A 27794-nucleotide genomic window follows, 5' to 3' on the forward strand; every position below is an offset into this window, starting at 1 on the left:
AGTCAACATAGTCACACTGGCAACTGGAGAGGCGGATGAGTACTCATTGCTCCTGCTGCTGCAGTACCAGATCTCGCAGTAAGAGCCCCGAGATCTCAGCTTGTACCACAAGACCTGGCTCCATGACAATGGAAGAAGATGAATTGTTAAATACTTCTGCTGCCTGTGAAGAAGATCAGGGAGCAGTGGTGGTCTGTCCCACTCACCTCCTCCCTGCTTGCCACTACTGTCGGGTTCACTTCCTCAGGTAAGAGGACCTGCCCTCTCTGTCACCTACTACTGCCCTCCCTAATGTTTGCTGCCTGGAGTGGCTGCCTCAGTTGGCCTAATGGTAGAACCATCTCTGGACAGCTCGTTGCCTTGCAGTTGAATTCCTTCTCTGCACTACAAAGTGGTGGAGCATTTTGTGAAGGAGTTTAGATGACTATTTGTCATGCTAGGCTTGTGGATACCAAAGAACATCTACAGGCAGATCCAAACACAGGACATCGTCAAACCTATAATCGATCTCTGGAAGCCATTGACACAGTGGTGCAGCAAAACATCTCCTCCAGGAGGCTGACAAGCCAACACAAAAACTATGCATCTAGAAAGGTTTACTTACAAGAGCATTCATGCAGACAAGAGGCATCTGTAGATCTAAGCAATGCACAAGTGGCTGCTTGGCAGAAGAGACAATCTGTTACCTTCACTCAAGAGTTACTGGAGACAACAGACATGGAATTCAAGATCTGCATCCCAAGGATATATGTCACCCACCACTTGATACCCTACAGGCCGTTCCCAAGAGCATTCATGATTGGAGGCTCCTCTGTTGCATCAAACATGCCATCTACTTTTCCAGAAACCAAGGAGAAGTGGTAACCGTCTAGGGCAGCTGCATCACTGGACAGGCAGGAGGAGGTGAGGACTGAAAGACTTTTTCACACCAGAGATGCTGCAAGCTGCAAGGGAGCCAAATAGATACTTGCAGATTAAACACCCCAAAACCAATCAGATCTGTTGGACAGGTTGGAGATAACCTTGCAACACCTAGGATTTATAAAATGTATACAGTGTATTTTAAATGCAAAATGTATTAGAATGTTAATTATTTATGCTTTTTCTGTTTTTTTGCATTTAGGCATCTGCCCAAAAACTTAAAAGCCAACGGCCGAAAGCTCTCGTAACCTCCCTATCATCCCCACCAAGGCTGAAGAGGGTGGAAGGAAAATCAGTGGCAGGGTTTAGATAGTTGGCCAGCTGCTGGCTTTTAAGTTTTGGGGCACCACCTTCAAGGTCTACCTGCAGCTCCTAAGGCTGTTTTATCATTTTGTTTCTGTGGTGTCAGCTCACAAAATCAGGTTTTTAAAGGATTGTTGCTTCCTCCCTTAGTCCTCCCACCCTGCCCTCATCCTCTCAACCTGATCCCTGTAGTCTCCCACCTCTTTCATTCTCATCATAGTTCCCACCAGTCCTTCTATCTTCACCCCCAGTTCTCTACCCCACTCAGTCTCCACCCATCATCGGCCATCTCTTCTTCCTACCCAGTCACTCCACCGCTAGCTAGTCACCTGCTCACAGATACCCTCCACCCAAGAAGTCATCCACCTACCCCATAGTCTACTCACTAAACCATCAAGCTGAACTTTTTAGGCTTCACACTTGTCCGATCTCTTCTCTTTACAGGCATGATGACGTCATTGGGAAGATATCGCTCTGCAGAGAATACATATCTTCTCATCCCAAAGGTGGGTGTTGAAAGGAGAGATCTTGATCGGGGTTGAATATGGAGTTATGAGTCATACAGAGGCGCTGGTGCTTGCCCTCACCGTTTTCACATGTGTGAATCACACTGACTGGGGACTAGGAAGGGAGATTTCTGTTGATAGTTCGTGAACTTCACGAACGGAAATGTTGCGAACAGGGCAACACCTATGATGGTCATATTATGGCACTGAACAGATCGCCTCTGAGCATTAGCAGAACCTGCCATAACCATTTAGATTGAAAGAATAGAAGAACCTAATGCAGCTTTGAGATATTTGGGTTATTCTCAAATTGGTTCTTACAATGACAAAGGTTGAGTGCCAGTTTGGGGGCTGGGGTTGTGTTATGTTGTTTGTTTTTTAAGTTCTACTATTTGTTTCAGAGCTGAAGGTGGTTGTTATTGACCTGTTTTTTTGAAGCTTACTGTACTGGTTTAGTCTAATTTGTACTGTTTGCACTTTGCAGTTGCTTTGGATGTTCTGTTCTCATCTTTGAATTTCGTAAGACTTTCATAAATACAAAAAAAAGTTGAGTTGCCACCAGGGCCGCCGAGAGCCAGAGCCGGGCCCGGGACAAGGCCACCCCCGGGCCCCACCACCACCCGAGGTCGTCGTCGTTGTCGGGCCCCCCCCACCCGAGGTCGCCGGCCCCCCCTCCACCCGCGGCCGGGCCCTGCACTAACCTTAAACGCCTCCTTTCAGCATGTTTGCAGCAAGCAGCAGCAGGGCAGACCTCTCCTTCCTTCCGTGCCCCGCCCTCGCGGACGTTACGTCAGAATGAAAAGCACATGTTCTTTTGGAAGAGCACACACTACCCAACAGTATTGCTCCTTTAAGAAAAAAAAAGAAAAAAAATCCCAAACAAATAAAAAATTCACGTAAACGACACATAACATGATACAAAACTAAACTTTTTGCTGTATATCCCTAAAGGCCATTGGACTCCTGATGTTAAAGGATGGAGCTGGTCTTAGAGGTGATGAATTCTTCATATTAAAATTGACGCTTTCAGCAGGTTAATATACTGTAAATAATCTGCCATTTTCTCATGATGGACCATAGAGCTTGTCAAGGTTATTGAGGACTTTACTTCCAGAAAAATAGCACATAACAGAGCAGAACTTCTCTGGCCCATGTTGGAGCTAGGAGCTTGCTTAGTTACAAGGCTATCGCTTCTAGCACCAAAGCAAATGGGCTACTGTCACGTTACCATCCATATTGCACACTTGAGAAATAGTGAGTGGGTAGGTTAAGAACAGGTGGAACCTCTATAAACAGTGTAACGTCCCCAAATAAATCACATCACATAGATCTCAATTGGCGTTGGCAGTGTATAACTGTGACAAATCCCACACCACTGAAGTCCCAGCTGGCATCAACATCAGCTCTCCTTGGTAGTTAACCCTATCTTTGGTGATTCATAGCCAGAGAAGCTACAGTCATGGGCTTCTGTGTGTATTTCTAGGTATTGACAGCTGGATAAACTTGACCCGAGTGGACCCTGATGAGGAGGTACAAGGAGAGATCTATTTGGAGTTGCATGTTGTGGACAATCAGCAGAGAAGAATGTTACATTGTCATGTCCTCGAAGCCAGGTAGGAGGGAGTCTTCCTCATGGGTTCAGGTATGAAAGAATCGTGTGAAAGCTTGCCAAGGAACTCACGTCTTAGCTATGGTGATGTGGAAAGGATAGAGAACAAACAGACGGTTATCACCCTTGTAGACCAGGGCCAACCACGCTAAATGTCAACTCTCAGACTTCCCTTTGAGTTCAGATGTGAACGAATCATGTGAAAGCTTGCCAAGAAAATACAGGTCGTGGGTTTGTGGTGTGGAAAGGATAGAAAACATACAGACTGAGTTATCACCCTTGTAGACCAGGGCCAACCAAGCTAAATGTCAACCCTTCCATGTACACGTACGAGGCCTCTAACCCAAATCTTCAATATTCAAATCATTGGTGTGTGCAGGATGCCTTGGAAGAAGGCAAACATCAGATACAGAGCATACTTCCTAGATTTGCATTCCATTTGTACCACACTTAGCATGGAGCCATGAGCAAGTCATAACTACTCTCTGTTCCTTTGTGTTTACTTGCTATTTCTCCCTCAAGATTTGAATATGACCCAATCGTTTCCTCCTGCAGCTTTAGACTTCCAGTTTACTCCCAACCAGGACTGGGATGTAATGTCCTGAGCCTTCATTTGCAGTAACTCTTTTACAATTTGTTTTACTCCTCTAGTCGTCGTAGGGTTAGACATGGGCCAGGTCCTTGGGTGAGGGCTCCTTTCAGAACCCTGCAGTCATGGGCCCTAAATCTGGCCACTAGGTGTCATCATATCACAAGACAACTGGTATTCTCTCCTATATATGGCTGTTAACACTATTTCTGTAGCATCGCAACCCCCAGCCAAACTGGGATCCAAAGACCTTCACCGGGAATCAATCCTATGTCCTTCCGCGTGCAGGTTGGCCCACTCTTTTCTAGAGGATGGACATCTGTTGAGATTAATGTGAAGAATGTTTATTTGTGATCTGTATGCTACGCAACTTGTATCTGTCATGTTTCTGAAATGAGTGAGATGAAAGATGCCTTGACTATTGCAACTCGCTGTTCAACGAGTTCCCAACTTATTCGTAAGAGCTCTACAGTTTGTGCTGAATGCTGCAGCCTGTCTTGTGAGTTGATGGGCAGCCCTCTGACAGAACATATTACTCCAGGCTTTCCAGTCTTATATTGGCTGTTAGGATACGTAAGATTGGTCTCCTGATTTTCAAGGCAGTAAGGGGCGTGGCTCCTAAATATTTGGAGCTGGCATTTTCTTTGTATGCCTACTCAGTCATTGCAATCTGCTGATCAATATTTATTAGAAGGACCCTCCATGAAGAGCTGTCAGTATGTGGACTCTCAGGCCAGAACATGTTCTGTGGCTGGCCCGAAATTTTGGAACTCATTTTCTTAGGATGTGCACCCAGAGGAAGAAATGTCAGCATTTCGGAAGGCACTGCAAGCTTTCCTTTTCATGCAAGGAACGTCAAGCGATTGTTGCCATGATGTTAAACGTAGCCTTGGATTTTAGGTGTTTCATTAACTGGTTTTGTCGTCTTGTCATTGTTTTGTGATATTTCGTAATTGTTTAATTTGTTTTAATGTTTCTGACGTTTCTATGTTCTGCCTGGTACAGCGAATAGATAGAAGAGAAATTTTGAAATCAATGGATGTTATTGCCAGACTTGGGCTCCACGTTGTGTCCTGGTGAAGAGCTGTGCTCTGTGACTCATGGCTAAAGATTGTCGTTGAACTGGCTTGCGAATAATTTGAGGGAAGATAAGGAAAATGATGGGTAACTGCAGTGAAGACCTGCGGTTCTGTAACCCAACAGATACCAGATCTAAAGGTGCCAGTGGTGTAGCTACGGGTGGGCCTGGGTGGGCACAGGCCCACCCATTCGTGGCTCAGACCCACCCAGCGGCAGCACCACACTGCTCTCTCCTCTCTTTCCGCCGCGGCATCCCAGCATCGGCATTTCTGTCTCTGAACCCCATCCTTCCCCGGTGTACCATATAGGCATCTTTGGTGCCTGGGGCAATTCATTCTCGCTGCTTGCCCCAGCCCCACAGGCTTCCATCTGCCGCGTCCCGTCGGACAGGACACAGGCAGTGACATCAGTGAGGGTGGGACAATGGTATGTGGCAGATGGAAAGCCTGCAGGGCCAGCGCAAGCAGCGAGAATGAATCATTACAGGCGCCGAGGATGCCTGTATGGTACACCGGGAAAGGACGGGGTTCAGATGCCGGGACGCCACGGAGAAGAGGAGGGGAGATGCGGGGTATTTTTAAAATCTGTATTTAAAAAAATATCTCTGGGAAATATTTGGGGGGGGGGGGAGGGGGTGTGGAAGGGCCCATCCAAAATATTGAGTATGATTACACCTCTGAAAGGAGCAGGGAGTAAACCATTGGGCCAAAAGAAGACTTTTAGTGGTGGGATGTGTAGCGGCGGTGGTGGCGGTTGCAGCTGCGTTTTAGATCATCTGGGTGTTATGTGTCGTCTTCAGAACTGTGAGGTTTCAGAGTGTGCGTCTGTTGTGTGCGTGTGTGGTGGTTACATGCGGCTGTATCATAGGCCCTGCAGCATTTATGTCTCTCACACACAAACTCAACGAACTCATTACACTGTGATTTTTAAGCCCTCCAACAAAACAGCAAAATTTTATCAGCTGTCATCACGAGGCAGAAGGCATTGGGGTATCCTAGCAACAAGGCCGGTCTCCTTAGCAACAAGGTGGTCATCTGAAACGAGGGGGTGGGAGAGGCAAAAGCAAAACCGTACGAGAAAATCAGAGATATGGAGATGTCGGGGTCACAGTGACTGTTTCTACTGAGCCACTGTTGACCGCAGAGTTTTTGAGTCCGGCTTCCTGATCCAATGATGCAACATCGCCATCATCTATCTGGGTTCTGACTCAAACGGGTCCAAAAGTAATAGAGAAGGGAATGGGGATGGGGGCAGAGAGTGGGAGTAAAACCAGGATTGTCTCAGCCCATCTCCAAAGTCCCGAATCCATCTGAGAATCCTTGATGTCGGGGAATGTTTGAAGAAAAGAGAGAGAGAGTAAAAATGGCCAAATCTTCCAATCTGCTGAAGATACGCTTTTGATTTTTCGGGTCGAAAGATGAAATCTCCCAGATCCATGAGGGTGATGGTATTGAAGTGAATAGAGGGAATGTGATCTTCAAGATGTGGAAGAACCGGAAGTTCTGAGTTATCAAACCTAAAAGATCTCTTGGCTTCCTTAAACTATCTTCTTCCAAAACTAACCAACAAGAGTTTGCATGACAGGCTTGAGGAGAGGAGGAGAGAAAAAAGTGTGCTTGGGTATTTTGGACCTCCCTGGTCTGAAGACTGTCTCCTATCCCCGAATATTTTCGGCTTCCTCAACTTGAACCAGGTTTCACTCCCTGAAATCTAAGTGAGCTCAATCTAACATCATTTCTCAGGGAAATCCCTCTCCTTCTGCTCTTTGCACCTGATAGCTAAGCAAACTCAAGAGATGGCAGGAGAGAGAAGAAGGCAGAACTAAGACAGAGCAAGATCTGGCTTGTCAAGTGGCTGCATATTCGTGGGGGAGGGGGGGAGCCATGGCAACCCAAAGGGAAGAGAGAGGGAGAGACGGATGCAGGGGCAGAGGGGAAGGTTAAAAAAAAAAACTGTATTTTATGTACTGGGGTGGGTTGGGAAGGTCCCATCCAGGTTAACTCTGGGCTCATCCAAAATGGCAAGTCTTGCAATGGCCCTGGGGACAGCTGCGATACGACATAGCGAGAATATTCAGACCACTAATCAGATACCCTCTGGCTTCACCCAAGCTTTGCTTACAGACTTATCCGCCCGTCCCCTGTACAGTTCAGCCAATTCAGGCCAATGGGGGGGGGGGGGGGGGGAGGGCCTCAAGTCACATTAATTAGATTGGGTAGATTGATGCTGAAGGATGGTGCCCAGTTGATAACACTATACTATACTATAAATCATTTCTATAGCGCTACCAGTTGTACGCTGCGCTTCACAATTGAACATGAAGAAAAGACAGTCCCTGCTCAAAAGAGCTTACAATCTAAATCAGGACAGACAGACAGGACCAATAAGGGATAAGGGTAGGACAGACAGAAGGACACATAGGGAAAGGGACACTGGAATGTGTCATTGGACTGCTGAGTTTTGGCCCTGGGGTAATGCAGGAAATTGGACCTGCGAGGTATCCTCAGAGGATGCATGTTTAGTGACGTGACATAGCATTGGGGGGGTGGAGGGGGGAGTGACAGGCATGTGGATGACATTGCAGAGAGAGCTTTGATGATGCTGCTTTACAGGACAGGCATTCAGGTGTGTTCCCTTCCTGCTTTCTCACTTTCTCACTAGAGACCTTGCTCCACGGGATATCTCTGGCACGTCAGATCCTTTCACACGAGTCTTCTGTAACAATCAGACTCTGGAGACATCGGTAAGTGGCTAATCATGTTCAACGTCTGAAAGTTGCATGCCCCTGGATATCTAGTAACGTGGTAAATGATGGGAGATAAAGACCTGAATGTGGTGACCAGAGCTGCACCTGCCACTTCATGATTAAACACTGGTTTCACAAACAGGGTAGTCAGCTTAGAAGCTTGCCTGGCACTGGTCTTACGTTTAACTACTGGATTTGCTGTTGAAGCTCCCTCTTGCCCATCCTGACCTGTCTTTTTGTCATTTTTGAGACACAGGGTCATAGAAATCTGCCCAGCATTGGCCTTACTTTCCAACTACTGGAGGTGCTGTTGAACCAGGAAAACAAATGCAGAGTGGAAGAAAATCCAATCCAAGAAGCCAGTCAGAACTCACGGAATGAGAACTCCAAATAGACTTTATTAGGACCCTACACGGTCCGTGTTTCGGCTATGAAGCCTTCATCAGGGGTCGATATGCTGATGTTCTATTGAGCATATCCAATCCAAGAAACCAGTCAGAACTCACGGAATGAGGACTCCAAATAGACTTTATTAGGACCCTACACGGTCCGTGTTTCGGCTATAAAGCCTTCATCAGGGGTCGATATGCTGATGGTCTATTGAGCATATGATGCTACTGGAGCACTGAAAATAACACAAAGTCAAAATCAGAGATAGAGATAGTAGTAACTGGCGATCACTGCAAACTTTGGAGTTGTATTAGTTCGCAGTGATCGACAGTTACTACCATCTCTATCTCTGATTTTGACTTTGTGTTATTTTCAGTGCTCCAGTAATATCATATGCTCAATAGAACATTAGAACATCAGCATATCGACCCCTGATGAAGGCTTTATAGCCGAAACACGGACCGTGTAGGGTCCTAATAAAGTCTATTTGGAGTTCTCATTCCGTGAGTTTTGACTGGTTTCTTGGATTGGATTTTCTTCCACTCTGCATTTGTTTTCCTTTGTCGGATTTGTGGAAGGTGTGAACCCCCTTCTTTTTTCTTCGGTGCTGTTGAACCACCACTTCTGCACCTCATAACACCTCAAGTGCCGTAACTCCCTTGTTGATGTACTCTAGGTGGCTGCCTAGGCAGTGCCCAGGATGGTGGGGACAAAAGGGTACACAATACCAGACTTAATGCTCTATGAATAACTTTAACCCACACCAGTTCCCAACTTGAACCAAAGCAAAGCTTTACTTTAGCTCTAATTGATGAAGTAAAGATATAACCCTCATTTCATATACAGGGTGCGTAGCCAAGTTGTGGGCTTGGGTGGGCCCAGGCCCTCCCACTTTGAGATCAGGCCCACCAGTAGCAGCACACCTATGATGTGGCTGGCAGAGATTCCCAAGCTGAAAACTCCCAACAACTGTCCCTCCTGCATACCTTATAAATAGCAGATCTTCGCCTGCAGGAAGCAGCGACTGATTCATACATACTGCTCACACCAGCCCCAAAGCCCTCCCCTCTGACTTATTCCCGCCTATGCAGAAACAGGATTCTGCATCAGTGGGAAGGATGTGGGGCCAACATGATTACTGTGTATTAGTTGCTGCTTACTGCCAGTGAAAATCTGCTATTTAAAAGGTGTGCAGGAGAAGGGGGATTTTTGAGAGACCATATGGCATGCAGGCGAGAGAAGGAGAGACCAAATCACCTGTGCGATGGGGCGGGGCTCTTCTGCCCACCCATCTTGGGCCCAGGGCCATTCAAAGTTGGGGTGTCTGGCTACGCCCCTGATTTACATCAGTCTCGGCTTCTTCTCTCCAGTACAGAAAAATACTTTTAGTAATGTTACTTACTGGTCCCATATAACACACCTTAAAGTTCTATTACCAGCAGCAGCGTAGCAAGGGCGGGCCGGTGGGGGCGGGCCGCCCCGGGTGCACGCTGCTGGAGGGGTGCAGTGAGCAGCCGTGCGCCTGTCGGCTCCACTGGTTCCCTGCTCCATCTGCCCCGGAACAGGTTACTTCCTGTTCCGGGGCAGAGGGAGCAGGGAGCCAGTGGAGCAGACAGGCGCGTGACTGCTCTCTGCACCCTCCAGCAGCCAAGAATGCACCCGAGGGGGGGGGGCTTGATGTGCCGGGAAGGGGGGTGTCATTGCGCCGGGGGTGTGTGTGTTGTGCTGCACCCTGGGGGGGGGGGGGGGGGGGGACACCGCTGCACCCGGGGGGGGGGGGGGGGGAGGGTGGCAGCCGACCTAGGATCGCCACTGATTACCAGTACCTTGACGAGATTGTGGCAACCAGCTTGATGACACTTCACTGCAGTCAGGATTTAATACTCTGCAGCCTGCATATGGTTTGCTGGAAAATGTAAATGACCACCCCCCCCTCCTCTGCCTGAGATGTGACCAATTCCTTTCAGGTGGTACAGGATTTTAGCCTGGATGGTATAAACGATTTCAAATTCTCTCTCTGTCTATCTCTCTTCACCTGGATTATACTGGGTTGCAATGGTTCCCTGGCAACAACTTTTCCAGTTCTGGTTCTGGTACCAGGCTGTCGCTATGAGATGAATGATCATCTCCCACCTCTGACCAAAGACAATTTTGGCGGGCAGAACAGGAGTTTAAATTACTTGGGGGGTTGGCGGGGGGGGGGGGGGGGAGTTCACTGCTGCCACCAGGAACATCCTCCAAATATCAAATCCCTCCTTCACTCCCATCCTCTTCCAGTGATTTCCCCAAATCTCTCAAAGGTTCCTGTGCCAGAAAGTCTACGTTTCCAAGCAGGTGGAGAAAATAAAAATTCACAAAAAGGGCAACCTAGTTTCACATTTTAGAATGAGTGTGCCCTTGGACAGCAGTGGAACAGTACTGCCTGCCTACCCAGGGGACAGACAGACTGTAGCAAGTGGTGGGTGAGTCCTTGCAGAAGGGATTGACCAGTAGAGAGGCATCAAAGAAAGCAGGAAGCTGTACCCAGAGCTGGAAGCAGGAGCTATGCTGGAACTGGACCCAGGATGGAAGCAGAAGCTGTGCTGAAGCTGGAACCAGGACTGGAAGCTGAAGCAGAGCTGGAAGCTGGAAGCTAGTGGCGTTCCTAGGGGGGGGCAGTGGGGGCGGTCCGCCCCAGGTGCACGTCACTGGGGGGGGGTGCTGCGCGCGCCTGTCTGTCGTTCGTTCCATGCTCCCTTTGCCCCAGAATAGGTTACTTCCTGTTCCGTGGCAGAGGGAGCATGGAACGAATGACAGACAGGCGCATGCGGCACCCCCCCCCCCAGTGGCATGCACCCGGGCAGGGTTTTTTTTGCGGGGGGTGTCCTTTTGCCGGGGGGGGGGGGGGGTCGCGCTGCATCCGGGGGGCGCTGCACCAGTCCGCCCCGGGTGTCAGCCCCCCTAGGAACGCCACTGCTGGAAGCAGAGCTGGAAGCTGGAACCAGGGCTGGAAGCTGGAACCAGAGCTAGAAGCTGAAACAGAGCTGGAAGCTGAAGCAGAGCTGGAAGCTGGAACCAGGGCTGGAAGCTGGAACCAGGGCTTCAAGCTGAAGCAGAGCTAGAAGCTGAAGCAGGGCTGGAAGCTGGAACCAGGGCTGGAAGCTGGAACCAGGGCTTGAAGCTGAAGCAGAGCTGGAAGCTGAAACCAGGGCTTGAAGCTGGAACCAGAGCTAGAAGCTGAAGCAGAGCTGGAAGCTGGAACCAGGGCTGGAAGCTGAAGCAGAGCTGGAACCAGAGCTAGAAGCTGAAGCAGAGCTGGAAGCTGGAAGCAGAGCTGGAAGCTGGAATCAGGGCTGGAAGCTGGAACCAGAGCTTGAAGCTGAAGCAGAGCTGGAAGCTGGAATCAGGGCTGGAAGCTGGAACCAGGGCTGTAAGCTGAAACCAGAGCTGGAAGCTGGAACCAGAGCTAGAAGCTGAAACAGAGCTAGAAGCTGAAGCAGAGCTGGAAGCTGGAACCAGGGCTGGAAGCTGGAACCAGGGCTAGAAGCTGAAGCAGAGCTGGAAGCTGGAACCAGAGCTAGAAGCTGAAGCAGAGCTAGAAGCTGAAGCAGGGCTGGAAGCTGGAACCAGGGCTGGAAGCTGGAACCAGGGCTTGAAGCTGGAACCAGAGCTAGAAGCTGAAACAGAGCTAGAAGCTGAAGTAGAGCTGGAAGCTGGAACCAGAGCTGGAAGCTGGAACCAGAGCTGGAAGCTGGAATCAGGGCTGGAAGCTGGAACCAGGGCTTGAAGCTGAAGCAGAGCTGGAAGCTGGAATCAGGGCTGGAAGCTGGAACCAGGGCTGGAAGCTGAAGCAGAGCTGGAAGCTGGAACCAGGGCTGGAAGCTGGAATCAGGGCTGGAAGCTGAAGCAGAGCTGGAAGCTGGAACCAGAGCTAGAAGCTGAAGCAGAGCTGGAAGCTGGAATCAGGGCTGGAAGCTGGAACCAGGGCTTGAAGCTGAAGCAGAGCTGGAAGCTGAAGCAGAGCTGGAAGCTGGAATCAAGGCTGGAAGCTGGAACCAGGGCTTGAAGCTGAAGCAGAGCTGGAAGCTGGAACCAGAGCTAGAAGCTGGAACCAGAGCTAGAAGCTGAAGCAGAGCTGGAAGCTGCAAGCAGAGCTGGAAGCTGGAACCAGGGCTTGAAGCTGGAACCAGAGCTAGAAGCTGAAACAGAGCTAGAAGCTGGAACCAGGGCTGGAAGCTGGAATCAGGGCTGGAAGCTGAAGCAGAGCTGGAAGCTGGAAGCAGAGCTGGAAGCTGGAATCAGGGCTGGAAGCTGGAACCAGGGCTTGAAGCTGAAGCAGAGCTGGAAGCTGGAACCAGAGCTAGAAGCTGAAGCAGAGCTGGAAGCTGGAGGCAGAGCTGGAAGCTGGAATCAGGGCTGGAAGCTGGAACCAGGGCTTGAAGCTGAAGCAGAGCTGGAAGCTGAAGCAGAGCTGGAAGCTGGAATCAGGGCTGGAAGCTGGAACCAGGGCTTGAAGCTGAAGCAGAGCTGGAAGCTGAAGCAGAGCTGGAAGCTGGAATCAGGGCTGGAAGCTGGAACCAGGGCTTGAAGCTGAAGCAGAGCTGGAAGCTGGAACCAGAGCTAGAAGCTGAAGCAGAGCTGGAAGCAGAGCTGGAAGCTGGAACCAGGGCTTGAAGCTGGAACCAGGGCTTGAAGCTGAAGCAGAGCTGGAAGCTGGAATCAGGGCTGGAAGCTGGAACCAGGGCTTGAAGCTGAAGCAGAGCTGGAAGCTGAAGCAGAGCTGGAAGCTGGAATCAGGGCTGGAAGCTGGAACCAGGGCTTGAAGCTGAAGCAGAGCTGGAAGCTGGAACCAGAGCTAGAAGCTGAAGCAGAGCTGGAAGCTGGAAGCAGAGCTGGAAGCTGGAATCAGGGCTTGAAGCAAACATGTGGACAATGGGGAGCCGGTTGATATTGTATATCTGGATTTTCAGAAGGCGTTTGACAAAGTGCCGCACGAAAGACTCCTGAAGAAATTGCTGAGTCATGGAATCGGAGGTAGGGTATTATTATGGATTAAGAACTGGTTGAAAGATAGGAAGCAGAGAGTAGGATTGCGTGGCCAGTATTCTCAGTGGAGGAGGGTAGTTAGTGGGGTCCCGCAGGGGTCTGTGCTGGGTCCGTTGCTTTTTAATGTATTTATAAATGACCTAGAGATGGGAATAACTAGTGAGGTAATTAAATTCGCCGATGACACAAAATTATTCAGGGTCGTCAAGTCGCAGGAGGAATGTGAACGATTACAGGAGGACCTTGCGAGACTGGGAGAATGGGCATGCAAGTGGCAGATGAAGTTCAATGTTGACAAGTGCAAAGTGATGCATGTGGGTAAGAGGAACCCGAATTATAGCTACGTCTTGCAAGGTTCCGCGTTAGGAGTTACGGATCAAGAAAGGGATCTGGGTGTCGTCGTCGATGATACGCTGAAACCTTCTGCTCAGTGTGCTGCTGCGGCTAGGAAAGCGAATAGAATGTTGGGTGTTATTAGGAAGGGTATGGAGTCCAGGTGTGCGGATGTTATAATGCCGTTGTATCGCTCCATGGTGTGACCGCACCTGGAGTATTGTGTTCAGTACTGGTCTCCGTATCTCAAAAAAGATATAGTAGAATTGGAAAAGGTACAGCGAAGGGCGACGAAAATGATAGTGGGGATGGGACGACTTTCCTATGAAGAGAGGCTGAGAAGGCTAGGGCTTTTCAGCTTGGAGAAGAGACGGCTGAGGGGAGATATGATAGAAGTGTATAAAATAATGAGTGGAATGGATCGGGTGGATGTGAAGCGACTGTTCACGCTATCCAAAAATACTAGGACTAGAGGGCATGAGTTGAAGCTACAGTGTGGTAAATTTAAAACGAATCGGAGAAAATTTTTCTTCATCCAACGTGTAATTAGACTCTGGAATTCGTTGCCGGAGAACGTGGTACGGGCGGTTAGCTTGACGGAGTTTAAAAAGGGGTTAGATAGATTCCTAAAGGACAAGTCCATAGACCGCTATTAAATGGACTTGGAAAAATTCCGCATTTTTAGGTATAACTTGTCTGGAATGTTTTTACGTTTGGGGAGCGTGCCAGGTGCCCTTGACCTGGATTGGCCACTGTCGGTGACAGGATGCTGGGCTAGATGGACCTTTGGTCTTTCCCAGTATGGCACTACTTATGTACTTATGTACTTATATATAAGCTGAAACAGAGCTAGAAGCTGAAGCAGAGCTGGAAGCTGGAACCAGGGCTGGAAGCTGAAGCAGAGCTGGAAGCTGGAAGCAGAGCTGGAAGCTGGAATCAGGGCTGGAAGCTGGAACCAGGGCTTGAAGCTGAAGCAGAGCTGGAAGCTGAAGCAGAGCTGGAAGCTGGAATCAGGGCTGGAAGCTGGAACCAGGGCTTGAAGCTGAAGCAGAGCTGGAAGCTGGAACCAGAGCTAGAAGCTGAAGCAGAGCTGGAAGCAGAGCTGGAAGCTGGAACCAGGGCTTGAAGCTGGAACCAGGGCTTGAAGCTGAAGCAGAGCTGGAAGCTGAAGCAGAGCTGGAAGCTGGAATCAGGGCTGGAAGCTGGAACCAGGGCTTGAAGCTGAAGCAGAGCTGGAAGCTGAAGCAGAGCTGGAAGCTGGAATCAGGGCTGGAAGCTGGAACCAGGGCTTGAAGCTGAAGCAGAGCTGGAAGCTGGAACCAGAGCTAGAAGCTGAAGCAGAGCTGGAAGCTGGAAGCAGAGCTGGAAGCTGGAATCAGGGCTTGAAGCTGGAACCAGAAGCTGAAACAGAGCTAGAAGCTGAAGCAGAGCTGGAAGCTGGAACCAGGGCTGGAAGCTGAAGCAGAGCTGGAAGCTGGAAGCAGAGCTGGAAGCTGGAATCAGGGCTGGAAGCTGGAACCAGGGCTTGAAGCTGAAGCAGAGCTGGAAGCTGAAGCAGAGCTGGAAGCTGGAATCAGGGCTGGAAGCTGGAACCAGGGCTTGAAGCTGAAGCAGAGCTGGAAGCTGGAACCAGAGCTAGAAGCTGAAGCAGAGCTGGAAGCTGGAAGCAGAGCTGGAAGCTGGAATCAGGGCTTGAAGCTGGAACCAGAGCTAGAAGCTGAAACAGAGCTAGAAGCTGAAGCAGAGCTGGAAGCTGGAACCAGGGCTGGAAGCTGGAATCAGGGCTGGAAGCTGAAGCAGAGCAGTAGTCATGCAGGCAAAGCTTCTTCTTTTTTTTTTAATTTGCATGTTGCAGGATAACAAGTGCATTTAAATGCAGTTGCAGTAAGGTTTTCTGCACGATTTAAAGCCCTTTCTGCATTGCTATCCCGTGCTAGTACTGAGTTAAACACATAGTAACCACACAGGAAACTTTCTGCATTAGACCTTGAGTTAGTTATCCCATACCACTGTCTCATGTTCTCTGCCCCCCCCCCCCCCCACCCCAGGAACTTCCCTCTCTGATAATGACAGCAAACAATGTTCTAAAGTTGAATCAACAAAAAAGGTTGGGTGTGACAGGGATAATGCAAGATAGGACATGCCAGGCTATGTGAATGCATGATCTATTATAACACAAAAAGGAAGTCACAGTGGACCTTAATTAGAGAAAAAACTTTCTATCATCACTCCCGTAAAGTCAATTGTTTAGTAAATATGAGTCATTTCTGCTCTTTGCCTTTCAGTTCACCTTTATCTAATTGAATTCATCTTAACCACTTGGTTAGTTACTGCAGCGTGAAAATGGATGCCAACGTGCAGGATGTGTATGTATCTCCTCTGCCTTCACAGGCTCAAGTACAAGTAATGTGGAAGAAAGCAAACATTTTATAGTGAAAAGGAAATTCAAAACAAGAGGTCATGAGATGTGGTGCTCAGAGGGGCACAGACTTCGGTGTGACATGAAAAGAATTTCTCCACAGAAATGGTGTGGGATGCACCAAACTCTTTCTCAGGGGAAGTAGTGAAGGCAGAGATGGTAAGAGAATTTCAGAGGCTCTTTGGCTGTGAAGGGAAGGCCAGAGATTAAGTGGAGACTGTCTGCCCGATATTTAGTCCGCAGTGGTAAGCGGCGTCTGAGCTGCTCGCAGCCATGGGCTGAACTGACCCTGCACATTCAGTGTTGGGGTACGTGCAGCTCTCTGATTTGGATATCCGGGTATCAGCGGTCACCTGGAGTTTGACCGGACACTGGGCGATATTCAGACAGCTGTCCGGTTAACTTTAGCTCATAGTTAGGACAGATGTTTTGCTGTCCTAAAACGTTATTTATTTATTTATTTATACAATCTTATATCCCACAATTATCCAAAAACAAGTTTCGGTTTAATGTGGCTTACAATTCGCAAGAGGGATTACAAAGTGATATTCGATTACATGTGATTAAGGAACATTAGTGACGTATTTGGTTACTTAACCGGCTAGTGGACTGAAGATCGTCACTAACCGGGTAAGTATTCATTCCACCCCCAACCCGGCCTTAACCTAACCAGTCAATTCTCGCTGAATATCTTATGCCAGGTTGCTCGGCAGGGTTTAACTGGGCAGGAACTAGAGAGTTGCACGGGGACAAAAATCTTACCCATCCCCGCCCGTCCCTGCTAGAATCTCACCCATCCCCACCCATCCCCACTGGAATCTTACCCATCCCCACCCGTCCCCGCAAAAATTTAACCCATCACAACCCGTCCCCACCCGTCCCCGCAAGAATTTAATGGCACATAAAAGAAAATTCTGGTCAGCTCCCTCAGTCTCTGTCTGGATTTGAGCCACATCACTGTAGGCAAGGAAGGAATGGAAGCTGAAACTTAGAACACTCTGGTGTGCACATGAAAGATTTGTCTCTGATTTCTGGTACTGTGTGCTGAGAGGTCACCACATGCACGCGCCAGTAGGTCAGGTGACATCCGATGCTCTTGCCTGTGTCAGAGCTGAGGTCTGCGCATCAGCCCGGGAGCAAAGAGGATTAATTGTAACATAGTAAGTGACAGCAAACAAAGACCTGAACGGTCCATCCAGTCTGCCCAATAGTCACACTCATTATCAATTCATGATTAAATCAACGAGTGTGATATTATATACTTCCTTTCGTGTTTCTGGAACATAGACCATAGAAGTCTATCTGGCCCTATACTTATGTTCCAGCTGCTGGAGTTCTCGCTGAAGCCCACTCCAGTCTATTCGTCTTCTCATTTGTGGGATACAGACCGTAAAAATCTGTCCAGCACTGTCCTTATGTTCAAGCCACTGAAGTTGCTGTCTAAGGCCTTTCTAGCCCATCCTAAACCAGACTCCCATATATTAGACACAGACCATACAAGTCTGCCCGGTATCGGCCCTAGTTAATCACAGCCAGAGTCGCCATCTAAGCGTCACTTGACACATCCACACACATGCAGCCATTTAAGGTTAGGATTTTTATAACTTCCATTTTCTAATTAGAGATACTCTGTGTTCATCCCAAGCCTTTTTGAATTCCATCATCATTTGTGTCTCTACCACCTCCTTAACGGAAGACTTTCCACATTTGTGCTGTTAAAGCAAGGAGGAAGAGGAGGAGGAGACAGCCGTCAAGGTACTCGGTAGATAAGAGGCTGATGCAGTGCAGCTTACACTTCCACAGGAACCCCGCAGAACTGCTTCCGTCCCCACGGGAACCCTGCAGAACTGCTTCCGTCCCCACGGGAACCCCGCAGAACTGCTTCCATCCCTGCGGGAATCCCATTCCCGTGCAGCTCTCTAGCAGGAACCTCTCCAGCCTGGCCAAACCCCTCAGTGAAAAGCTACACTGGCTCCCAATCAAAGAACGGATCATCTTCAAAATCTGCACCTTGGTCCTCAAAATCATCTACGGCGTAGTCCCAGGATACAGGACAGACCTCATAGATCTACTAACCAGGAACAGAATCAGATCATCACGATCTTACCTAAACCTACATTACCCAAACTGCAAAGGACTCAAATACAAAACAACCCATGCATCCAGCTTCTCCTACATAAGCGCACAACTATGGACTGGACTCCCAAAAGCCGTGAAAACAATCCATGACCATCTAAACTTCAGGAAATCACTAAAAACCACCCTCTTCAAAAAGGCTTAGCCCACCGATCCAACGTAAATCCCTACACCCAGCAACACAACATAACCAATGATCGTACTGGACCATACCCTTCGACTCATATGATGACTGATACACAATTACCTCATTCAACCACAATATAACCTTGTTATCTGTTATCGACCGACTGGTGAACGCCATTACGGTACTATGTATGCCACATTGAGCCTGCAAATAGGTGGGAAAATGTGGGGTACAAATGTAACAAATAAATAAAAAACCTTTTTGAATATCGGACGGTGTGATAACCAGGAGAAGAATTCAACTGAGCAGACTTAGATGTTCCTTCAGAGCATCTTTTTCTCCGTTTCTACATTGTGGGTGAAGCTATTTAGTAAAAGGACAGGGCTGGTACATCACAGTTATTTGTCACTGCAGAGGAAGTTGGCAACAGAAAATTGTGTCTAACTGTTAAATCGAGCTCATCTGTGATTGTGGGATGTGACAGAGCTGCAGACTGGCAAACCTCAAGGCTTCACTTTCACACGTTGACTTCTCCATCTCTCGGAATGTTTTCTGTTTGTTATAGCTAAATCATTACCCAATTTTCAGACAAGTGTTTACAAAATGAACGTGGGTGTGTTTGAACTCACAACAGCCTCGGGTTCTGGAAACCAGCTCTCGGGGAGCCCACACTGGGACAGTCTAAGGATAACCAGTGCGTGCGTGTCTCACATGTCCTGCACACCTCTCTTCGTATCTACAGGTGCATGTGAAACTCAGGAGTTTGATATTTTAAAAGCACATGCATGGTCTGCAGCAGTGTGAGCTGAATACGGTTATGTGTTTAAAATTAAATCTAGACTGCTTTAATAAAAAGGAAAGGGAACTGGGACTTGATATACTGCCTTTCTGTGGGTTTTGCAACTACATTCAAAGTGGTTTACATAATATATACAGGTACTTATTTTGTACCAGGGGCAATGGAGGGTTAAGTGACTTGCCCAGAGTCACAAGGAGCTGCACTGCGAATCAAATCCAGATCCCCAGGATCAAAGTCTGCTGCACTTACCACTAGGCTACTCCTCCGCTAGCAACATTCCACGTAGAAGCCTGCCCTTGCAGATCAGCAATGCGGCCGCGCTGGCTTCTGTTTCTGTGAGTCTGACGTCCTGCACGTATGTGCAGGACGTCAGACTCACAGAAACAGTACGTGCAGGACGTCAGACTCACAGAAACAGAAGCCTGCGCGGCCGCATTGCTGATCTGCAAGGGCAGGCTTCTACATGGAATGTTGCTAGTGGAATAGCAACATTCCATGTAGAATCTCCAATAGTAGCAACAGAATCTCAATAGTAGCAACATTCCATCTAGAATCTCAATAGTAGCAACATTCAATGTAGAATCTCAAATAGGGAAAGGGAACTGGGACTTGATATCTACTGCCTTTCTGAGGTTTTTGCAACTACATTCAAAGTGGTTTACATAGTATATACAGGATAATAGTAAAAAAGGTAGGATAGAAAACATAAACATATGAAATAATTTATTGGTGTGAATCAAAAAACAAACCCAAAGGTCGACGAAACATGTCTGTAAATTTTGATACAGGTTCCAACACAGACCCTATCCCAGAAACAATTGGTCTTCCTGGAGGACTTTCTAGAGATTTATGTACCTTAGGTAATATATAAATTACTGGCGTTCGTGGGTGTTCTGTTCTTAGGAAATCACTTTCTTTAACTGTCATGAATCCTGCTTGTAAACCCAAATCAATAAGGGAATCTATCTTAGACTTCAAAACATTAGTTGGATCTTTTGATAAAGGTAAATAAAAAGTAGTATCACTTAGTTGTCTTTTTATTGGGTATTATTAGGAAAGGTATGGAAAACAGGTGTGAGGATGTTATAATGCCGTTATATCGCTCCATAGTGCGACCGCACCTTGAGTACTGTGTTCAATTCTGGTCGCCGAATCTCAAGAAAGATATATTAGAATTGGAAAAGGTGCAGCGAAGGGCGACTAAAATGATAGCGGGGATGGGACGATTTCCCTATGAAGAAAGACTAAGGAGGCTAGGGTTATACAGCTTGGAGAAGAGACGGCTGAGGGGAGACATGATAGAGGTATATAAAATAATGAGTGGAGTGGAACAGGTGGATGTGAAGCGTCTGTTCACGCTTTCCAAAAATACTAGGACTAGGGGGCATGCGATGAAACTACAGTGTAGTCAATTTAAAACAAATCGGAGAAAATGTTTCTTCACCGAACGCGTAATTAAACTCTAGAATTCGTTGCCGGAGAACGTGGTGAAGGCGGTTAGCTTAGCAGAGTTTAAAAAGGAGTTAGACGGTTTCCTAAAGGACAAGTCCATAAACCGCTACTAAATGGACTTGGGAAAAATCCACAATTCCAGGAATAACATGTATAGAATGTTTGTACGTTTGGGAAGCTGCCAGGTGCCCTTGGCCTGGATTGGCCGCTGCCGTGGACAGGATGCTGGGCTCGATGGACCTTTGTTCTTTTCCCAGTGTGGCATTACTTATGTACTTATGTACAAGATAATGAGCGGATTAGAGGGGACAGATGTGAAGCGTTTGTTTACACTTTCAAACAACAACAAAACCAGGGGACACAAGATGAAGCTAGAATATGGTAGATTTAAAACAAACAGGAGAACGTTTTTCTTTACTCAGCGTGTAGTCGGACTCTGGAACTCGTTGCCGGAGAATGTGGTGGCAGCAGCTGGCCTTACGGAATTTAAAGGGGGTTTGGACAGATACCTGAGGGAAAAGTCCATTGAACATTATTAATTTTTTTTTTTGGGGGGGAGGGGGTTTGCTGGGTTCTTGAGGCCTGGATTGGCCGCTGTCGGAGACAGGATGCTGGGCTCGATGGACCCTTGGTCTTTTCCCAGTGTGGCATTACTTATGTACTTATGTACAAGATAATGAGCGGATTAGAGCGGACAGATGTGAAGCGTTTGTTTACACTTTCAAACAACAACAAAACCAGGGGACACAAGATGAAGCTAGAATACGGTAGATTTAAAACAAACAGGAGAAAGGTTTTCTTTACTCAGCGTGTAGTTAGACTCTGGAACTCGTTGCCGGAGAATGTAGTGACAGCAGCTGGCCATACAGGAAAAGTCCATTGAACATTATTAATTTTTTTTGGGGGGGGGGAGGGGGTTTGCTGGGTTCTTGAGGCCTGGATTGGCCGCTGTCGGAGACAGGATCCTTGGTCTTTTCTCAGTATGGCGGTACTTATGTACTTATGTATTTCTTCAATGTATAATTCTTTGTCCATCACTAGAACTGCTCCTCCCTTATCTGCCTGTTTTATTACAATGTTAGTATCATTTCTCAGTGAATCGATAGGTTTTTTTTTCTTTTGTAGTTATATTGTAGTATGGGGTTTTTATCTATTTTCTCTAAATCATCTACATCTTTTATAATCATTCTCTCAAATGCTTGAATCATCGGATTCATTTGGGTAGGTGGTACCCATACACTTTTTTTCTTAATTACTGAGTCATCTTTTACTGATGTATTCGTATTAGAAAAAAATTCCAAAATGCGTAATTTCCTAGTGCTGGGCAAGACTTCTACGGTCTGTGCCGTGAAAATGGCAGATATAAATCAAGGTAAGGTATACACAAAAAGTAGCACATATGAGTTTACCTTGTTGGGCAGACTGGATGGACCGTGCAGGTCTTTCTCTGCCGTCATCTACTATGTATGTTACTATCCAGCTCATTTTTGAAAGAGATTGCCGATGATCTTCCGACACAAATCGGGAGATGGCCGGCGAACTCCTGATCCCGGCCAAATCGGTATTATCGAAAGCCGATTTTGGCCGGCCCCAACTGCTTTTTCGTCATGGCGCCGGCCAACTTTCAAGGGGGCGTGTTGGTAGGGTAGCGAAGGCAGGATGGGGCGGGGCGGGGGCGTGGTTACGAGATGGCCAGCTTTACCTTATAATGGAAAAAAAATGGCCGGCTCGAACGAGCATTTTGCCGGCTGGACTTGGCCCATTTATTTTTAGGACCAAGTCTCAAAAAAGTGCCCCAATTAACCAGTTGACCACCGGAGGGAAGCGGGGATCAACTCCCTTACTCCCCGAGTGGTCACCAACCCCCTCCCAGCCCCCCCTCAAAAAAATTTAAAAACATTTTTGTGCCAGCCTGTATGCCAGCCTGAAATGTCATACCCAGCTCCTTGACAGCAGTATGCAGGTCCCTGGAGCAGTATTTAGTGGCTGCAGTGCACTTCAGGCAGGTGGACCCAGGCCCATCCCCCCTACCTGTTACAGTTGTGGTGATAAATATTGGGCCCTCCAAAACCCCCCAAAACCCACTGTACCCACATGTAGGTGCCCCCCTTCACCCCTTAGGGCTATGGTAGTAGTGTAGTGAGGAGTGGATTTTGGGGGGGATTTGGGGGGCTCAGCATACAAGGTAAGGGAGCTATAATCCTGTCACCTATTTTTGGTTTTTAAAAAAATATTTAGAAGTGCCCCCTAGGGTGCCCGGTTGGTGTCCTGGCATGTCTGGGGGGCCAGTGCACTTCAAATGCTGGCTCTTCCCATGGCCGGGTTTGAGATGGCCGGGCCCGGTTTCCATTATGACTGGAAAATGAAGCCAGCCATTTCATGTAAACCCGGCGAGCAATTTGGCCGGCGCTGTGTATTTCAAAAATACGCTTGGCTCTGCCCCCTCACGGAGCCGGCCCCGAAGATGACCGGCCATCGATTTGACCAGCGCCGTTCGATTATGCCCTTCTATGAGTGCTCACTCCCGCACTTTGACTAGCAGAAGTGCTTCTCACTCAGCAATATTTAACCAGCCAGAAATGGCCGCTGACTGGTTAAATAGCATCTAATATTCAGCGTGAGATAACCGGTTATCTCTGCTGAATATTGCCAGTTAGTGCCAAAAAGATAACCAGCTATATCGTGTAAATGCCGGCAATACCCTGTGCCGACTGGCGAAGTTTAGCGGCCAAATCAGATCTCCAAAATAGCAGCTCTATCAGTGGCTGCTGTAAACTTAACTGGCCAGTGCTAAATATCGACTTAACTGGTTAAGTTTGAACTGGCCAAAAAAAAAAAAAAATTGGATATTCAGTGCCGATCATCGGAAATGGGCTGGCATTGAACATAACTGGGGTCAGCATCTATCGTGGCACTTAGGTAGCTGCCTCCCGCGGACTGAATATCGGCCTCCTGCTGCCTAAATGATAAGTATTTTTGAAAGTATTGCTTTGAAAACTTTAATTATTATTATTAGCATTTGTATAGCACTACCAGACGCATGCAGCGCTGAACACCTGACATAAAGAGACAGTCCCTGCTCAAAAGAGCTTACAATCTAAGTAATACAGACAGACAAGACAGTTAGGGATGAGGGAAGTAATGGGTGAGAAGGGAGGAAGGGACAAGGGGAGGGCAATTGAGTAGTGGCTGGGAGCTAAAAGCAGCAGTGAAAAGGTGGGTTTTCAGCATAGATTTGAAAACAGGTAGAGATGGAGCTAGACGTATAGGTCCAGGAAGTCCATTCCAGGCATAAGGTGCCACGAAAGAAAAGGAATGAAGCCTGGAGTTAGCAGTGGAGGAGAAGGGGGATGACAAGAGAGATTTGTCCAGTGAGCGGAGTTCACGGGGAGGAATGTAGGGAGAGATGAGAGTGGAGAGGTAATGGGGGGCTGCAGAGTGGATGCATTTAAAGGTCAGTACGAGAAGTTTAAACTGAATGCGGAAGCGGACAGGGAACCAGTGAAGTGACTTGAGGAGCGGGCTAGTGTGGGCATGACGATTCTGGCGGAAAATAAGTCGTGCCGCAGAATTTTGGACAGATTGAAGAGGATTGCATTACTTCTTAATTACCTGGATTATCGCAGTGCGCAGATATTAGGCACCTACGTCTAGTTGTATATATTTCGTTGGATGTGCTAAAACCAGGTATAACATGGACCGTACGGTCCAAAGGTATAGTGCACCAACACGTGTAGAGTAACTGCATATTATACATACAGCCATCCAATTTCAAATACATAAGTACATAAGTATTGCCACACTGGGAAAGACCAAAGGTCCATCGAGCCCAGCATCCTGTTTCCAACAGTGGCCAATCCAGGAAACAAATACCTGGCAAGATCCCAAAAAAGTAGAAAACAGTTTATACTGCTTATCCCAGAAATAGAGGATTTTCCCCAAGTCCATTTAATAATGGTCTATGGACTTTTTCTTTAAGAAGTTGTCCAAACCTTTTTTAAACTCCGCTAAGCTAACTGCCTTTACCACATTCTCTGGCAACGAATTCCAGAGTTTAATTACACGTTGAGTGAAGAAATTTTTTTTTCTCCAATTCATTTTAAATTTACTACATTGTAGCTTAATCGTATGCCCCCTAGTCCTAGTATTTTTGGAAGGTGTAAAAAGATGCTTCACATCTACCCGTTCAACTCCACTCATTATTTTATAGACTTCTATCATATCTCCCCTCAGCCGCCTTTTCTCTAAGCTGAAGAGCCCTAGCTGCTTTAGCCTTTCCTCATAGGGAAGTCGTCCCATCCCCTTTAACATTTTCGTCGCCCTTCTCTGTACCTTTTCTAATTCCACTATATCTTTTTTCAGATGCGGTGACCAGAATTGCTATTCGAGGTGTGGTTGCACCATGGAGCGATACAAAGGCATTATAACATCCTCATTTTTGTTTTCCATTCCTTTCCTAATAATACCCAACATTCTATTTGCTTTCTTAGCCGCAGCAGCACACTGAGCAGAAGGTTTCAACGTATCATCAATAACGACACCTAGATCCCTTTCTTGGTCCGTGACTCCTAACGTGGAACCTTTCATGACGTAGCTATAATTCGGGTTCCTCTTTCCCACATGCATCACTTTGCACTTGCTCACGTTAAACGTCATCTGCCATTTAGACGCCCAGTCTCCCAGTCTCGTATGGTCCTCTTGTAATTTTTCACAATCCTCCCGCGATTTAACGACTTTGAATAACTTTGTGTTATCAGCAAATTTAATTACCTCACTAGTTACTCCCATCTCTAGGTCATTTATAAATATGTTAAAAAGCAGCGGTCCCAGCACAGACCCCTGGGGAACCCCACTAACTAAGATGTAATCTTAGGCGGGGCTAAATATAAATCCAAATTAACACGCCCAACGCTAACTCAATTCTTAATGTCTTTATTGGCAGTATGTTCTCATGATATCCAATAGACTGACCGACAGGACCCTCTTTCGAGGCTGCAATTCCCTCCCCCGCAATCAAGAACTGGAGTCCCTGGTGATGCATGGACTGTTACACTAGCTGCACCCCCCTCCTCCAAAGAGAAGAACTCGGGTCCCTGGTGACGCATGCACTGCTGCGCTAGCTGTATCCTCTTCCTCCACAGACAGAGATTCAGGACTTTGAGTAATGTGTCTGTCCTTATTACTGCGTTCCCTCTTTTCCTGAATCAATTCACTGATGATGAAATGGAAAATCCATTTTCAGTCTCCCATCCAACCCACCTGTAACAAAACCCGACCTTTGTTCATTTCTGTAGACAGACGTTTGCTGCGGAAATCCTTAGCTATTTGTGTGGGATAATATTTTGCCATAGTTAAAAGAAAAAAGACATTACGTGGTACTAAAGAGTCTGTTTAGGACAAAACCCCACTCCCACCCCACCCCCCAAAAAAACCCCTCTGTATGTGTTGTTATCAGAGAGTCATGCAGAGGAAATTCAAGATGAGAGAAGCATAAGCACATAAGCACTGCCATACTGGGAAAAGACCAAGGGCCCATCAAGCCCAGGATCCTGTCTCCGACAGTGGCCAATCCAGGCTTCAAGAACCTGGCAAACTCCCCCCCCCCCCCCCAAAATGTAATAATGTTCAATGGACTTTTCCCTCAGGAATCTGTCCAAACCCCCTTTAAACTCCGTAAGGCCAGCTGCTCTCACTACATTTTCCAGCAACGAGTTCCAGAGTCCAACTACACCCTGAGTAAAGAAAAACTTTCTCCTATTTGTTTTAAATACCAGCAGACTAAATCAATCAGCTCTGTAGTGCTAGACCCTTCCTTCAGCTTTTCTCTTTGTTGTGTCCTCACCACCACTCGGAGCTGGCGTTAGGGCGGGGTTAGCAAATAGGGCAATTGCCCTGGGCCTCCATGCAACTGTAGGCCCTAAACCCAGTGGCGTACCAAGGGGGGGTGGGGGCGGTCCGCCCCGGGTGCACGCCGCTGGGGGGGTGCTGCGCGCCTGTCGGCTCTTTGTTTTCATGCTCCCTTTGCCCTGGAACAGGTTACTTCCTGTTCCGGGGCAGAGGGAGCATGAAAACGAAGAGCCAGCAGGTGCGCGGCACCCCCCCTAGCGGCGTGCATCCGGGGGGGGGGTTCTTTCACCGGGGGATCGGGGGTTGTTTTGCCGGGGGGGGCGTCGCACTGTTCCAGGGGGGCGCTGCACCCAGGGGGCGGGGCGCATCGGCGATCCGCCCCAGGTGTCAGCCCCCCTAGGAACGCCACTGCCTAAACCTGCCTGAAGTTGAAAGAGAGACAACCTGCAAGCAAGCTGCGGGGCCCCCTCCCAAGTGCCTGCCCAGTGCCCCGTCATGTCTAACACCAGTCCGGCCACCATCTGCGTGCACAAGCCGTAGAATAGTATCAGTTGCACGTGTAACTTCATTTAATAATTAGCTGCTAATTGGGGTTAATTGGCACTGCTTTGCAGTTATGTGTATAACTGTCCTTTGTCGGTGTTCTTCATAATTGTGTGTGCAAAACCCATAGTGATCAACTTTAAGGGGGACGTGGACCTGGGAAGGGCGTGGGTGTGTCAGTTAATTGTACATAAGTCTGTAACTGGGTTTCTATATTGTGATTATTTATTTATTTATTAGGATTTATTTACCGTCTTTTTGAAGGCATTCACTCAAGGCGGTGTACAGTAAGAATAGATCAAACATGACCGATATTCAAATAACAATACAAAGTATGGATTAGTAGACTACTTACAATGTCAACACAATACATAATAGAACATTTTAATTGACGTTAAGGGGTATAAGCAAAGATGGAACATATGGAGGGGCGTTTTTGAAAGAAACGTCTACGTTTGGATTTGGACGTCTTTATAAAACGTCCAAATCCGTAGGCGGGGAAAAGCTCATTTTCAAAAAAAGATGGACGTCCATCTTTCGTTTCGAAAATACCGTCAAAGACATCCAAATCTAAGGACGTCCTCGGATTTTTGGACGTCCTTAGATTTGGATGTCTTTGACTTTCGGCGATTTTCGAAACCAAAGACGTCCAAGTCAAAAACGTCCAAATGCAAGCCATTTGGACGTGGGAGGAGCCAGCATTTGTAGTGCACTGGTTCCCCTGACATGCCAGGACACCAACCGGTCACCCTAGGGGGCACTGCAGTAGACTTCATAAAATGCTCCAAGGTACATAGCTCCCTTACCTTGTGTGCTGAGCCCCCCAACCGACCCCCAAAACCCACTAACCCCAACTGTACACCACTACCATAGCCCTTACGGGAGAAGGGGGTCACCTCTATGTGGGTACAGAGGGTTTGTGGTGGGTTTTGGAGGGCTCACATTTACCACCACAAGTGTAACAGGTGG

The 27794-nt window shown here is 47.7% G+C and overlaps 1 protein-coding gene across 5 annotated transcripts in view; it reads left to right on the plus strand.

The window, feature by feature from the left end:
• RASAL1 (RAS protein activator like 1) overlaps positions 1-27794 on the plus strand; it is a 258927-nt gene that overhangs the window by 63419 nt on the left and 167714 nt on the right. For 4 of the 5 annotated variants that reach the window (XR_003943755.1, XM_030217946.1, XM_030217943.1 and 1 more), the window contains exons 4-6: positions 1669-1730; positions 3214-3343; positions 7670-7751. Coding sequence is in view for 4 of the 5 variants with exons in the window: in XM_030217946.1 (XP_030073806.1) it covers positions 1669-1730; positions 3214-3343; positions 7670-7751 (274 nt within the window). In the remaining variant the exon portion in view is untranslated. The remainder of the gene's footprint in view (positions 1-1668; positions 1731-3213; positions 3344-7669; positions 7752-27794) is intronic. The other variant, XM_030217945.1, reaches the window with a different exon arrangement.

This window comes from Microcaecilia unicolor, chromosome 11 (assembly GCF_901765095.1).
Source record: "Microcaecilia unicolor chromosome 11, aMicUni1.1, whole genome shotgun sequence".
Classification (NCBI taxonomy): Eukaryota; Metazoa; Chordata; class Amphibia; order Gymnophiona; family Siphonopidae; genus Microcaecilia; species Microcaecilia unicolor.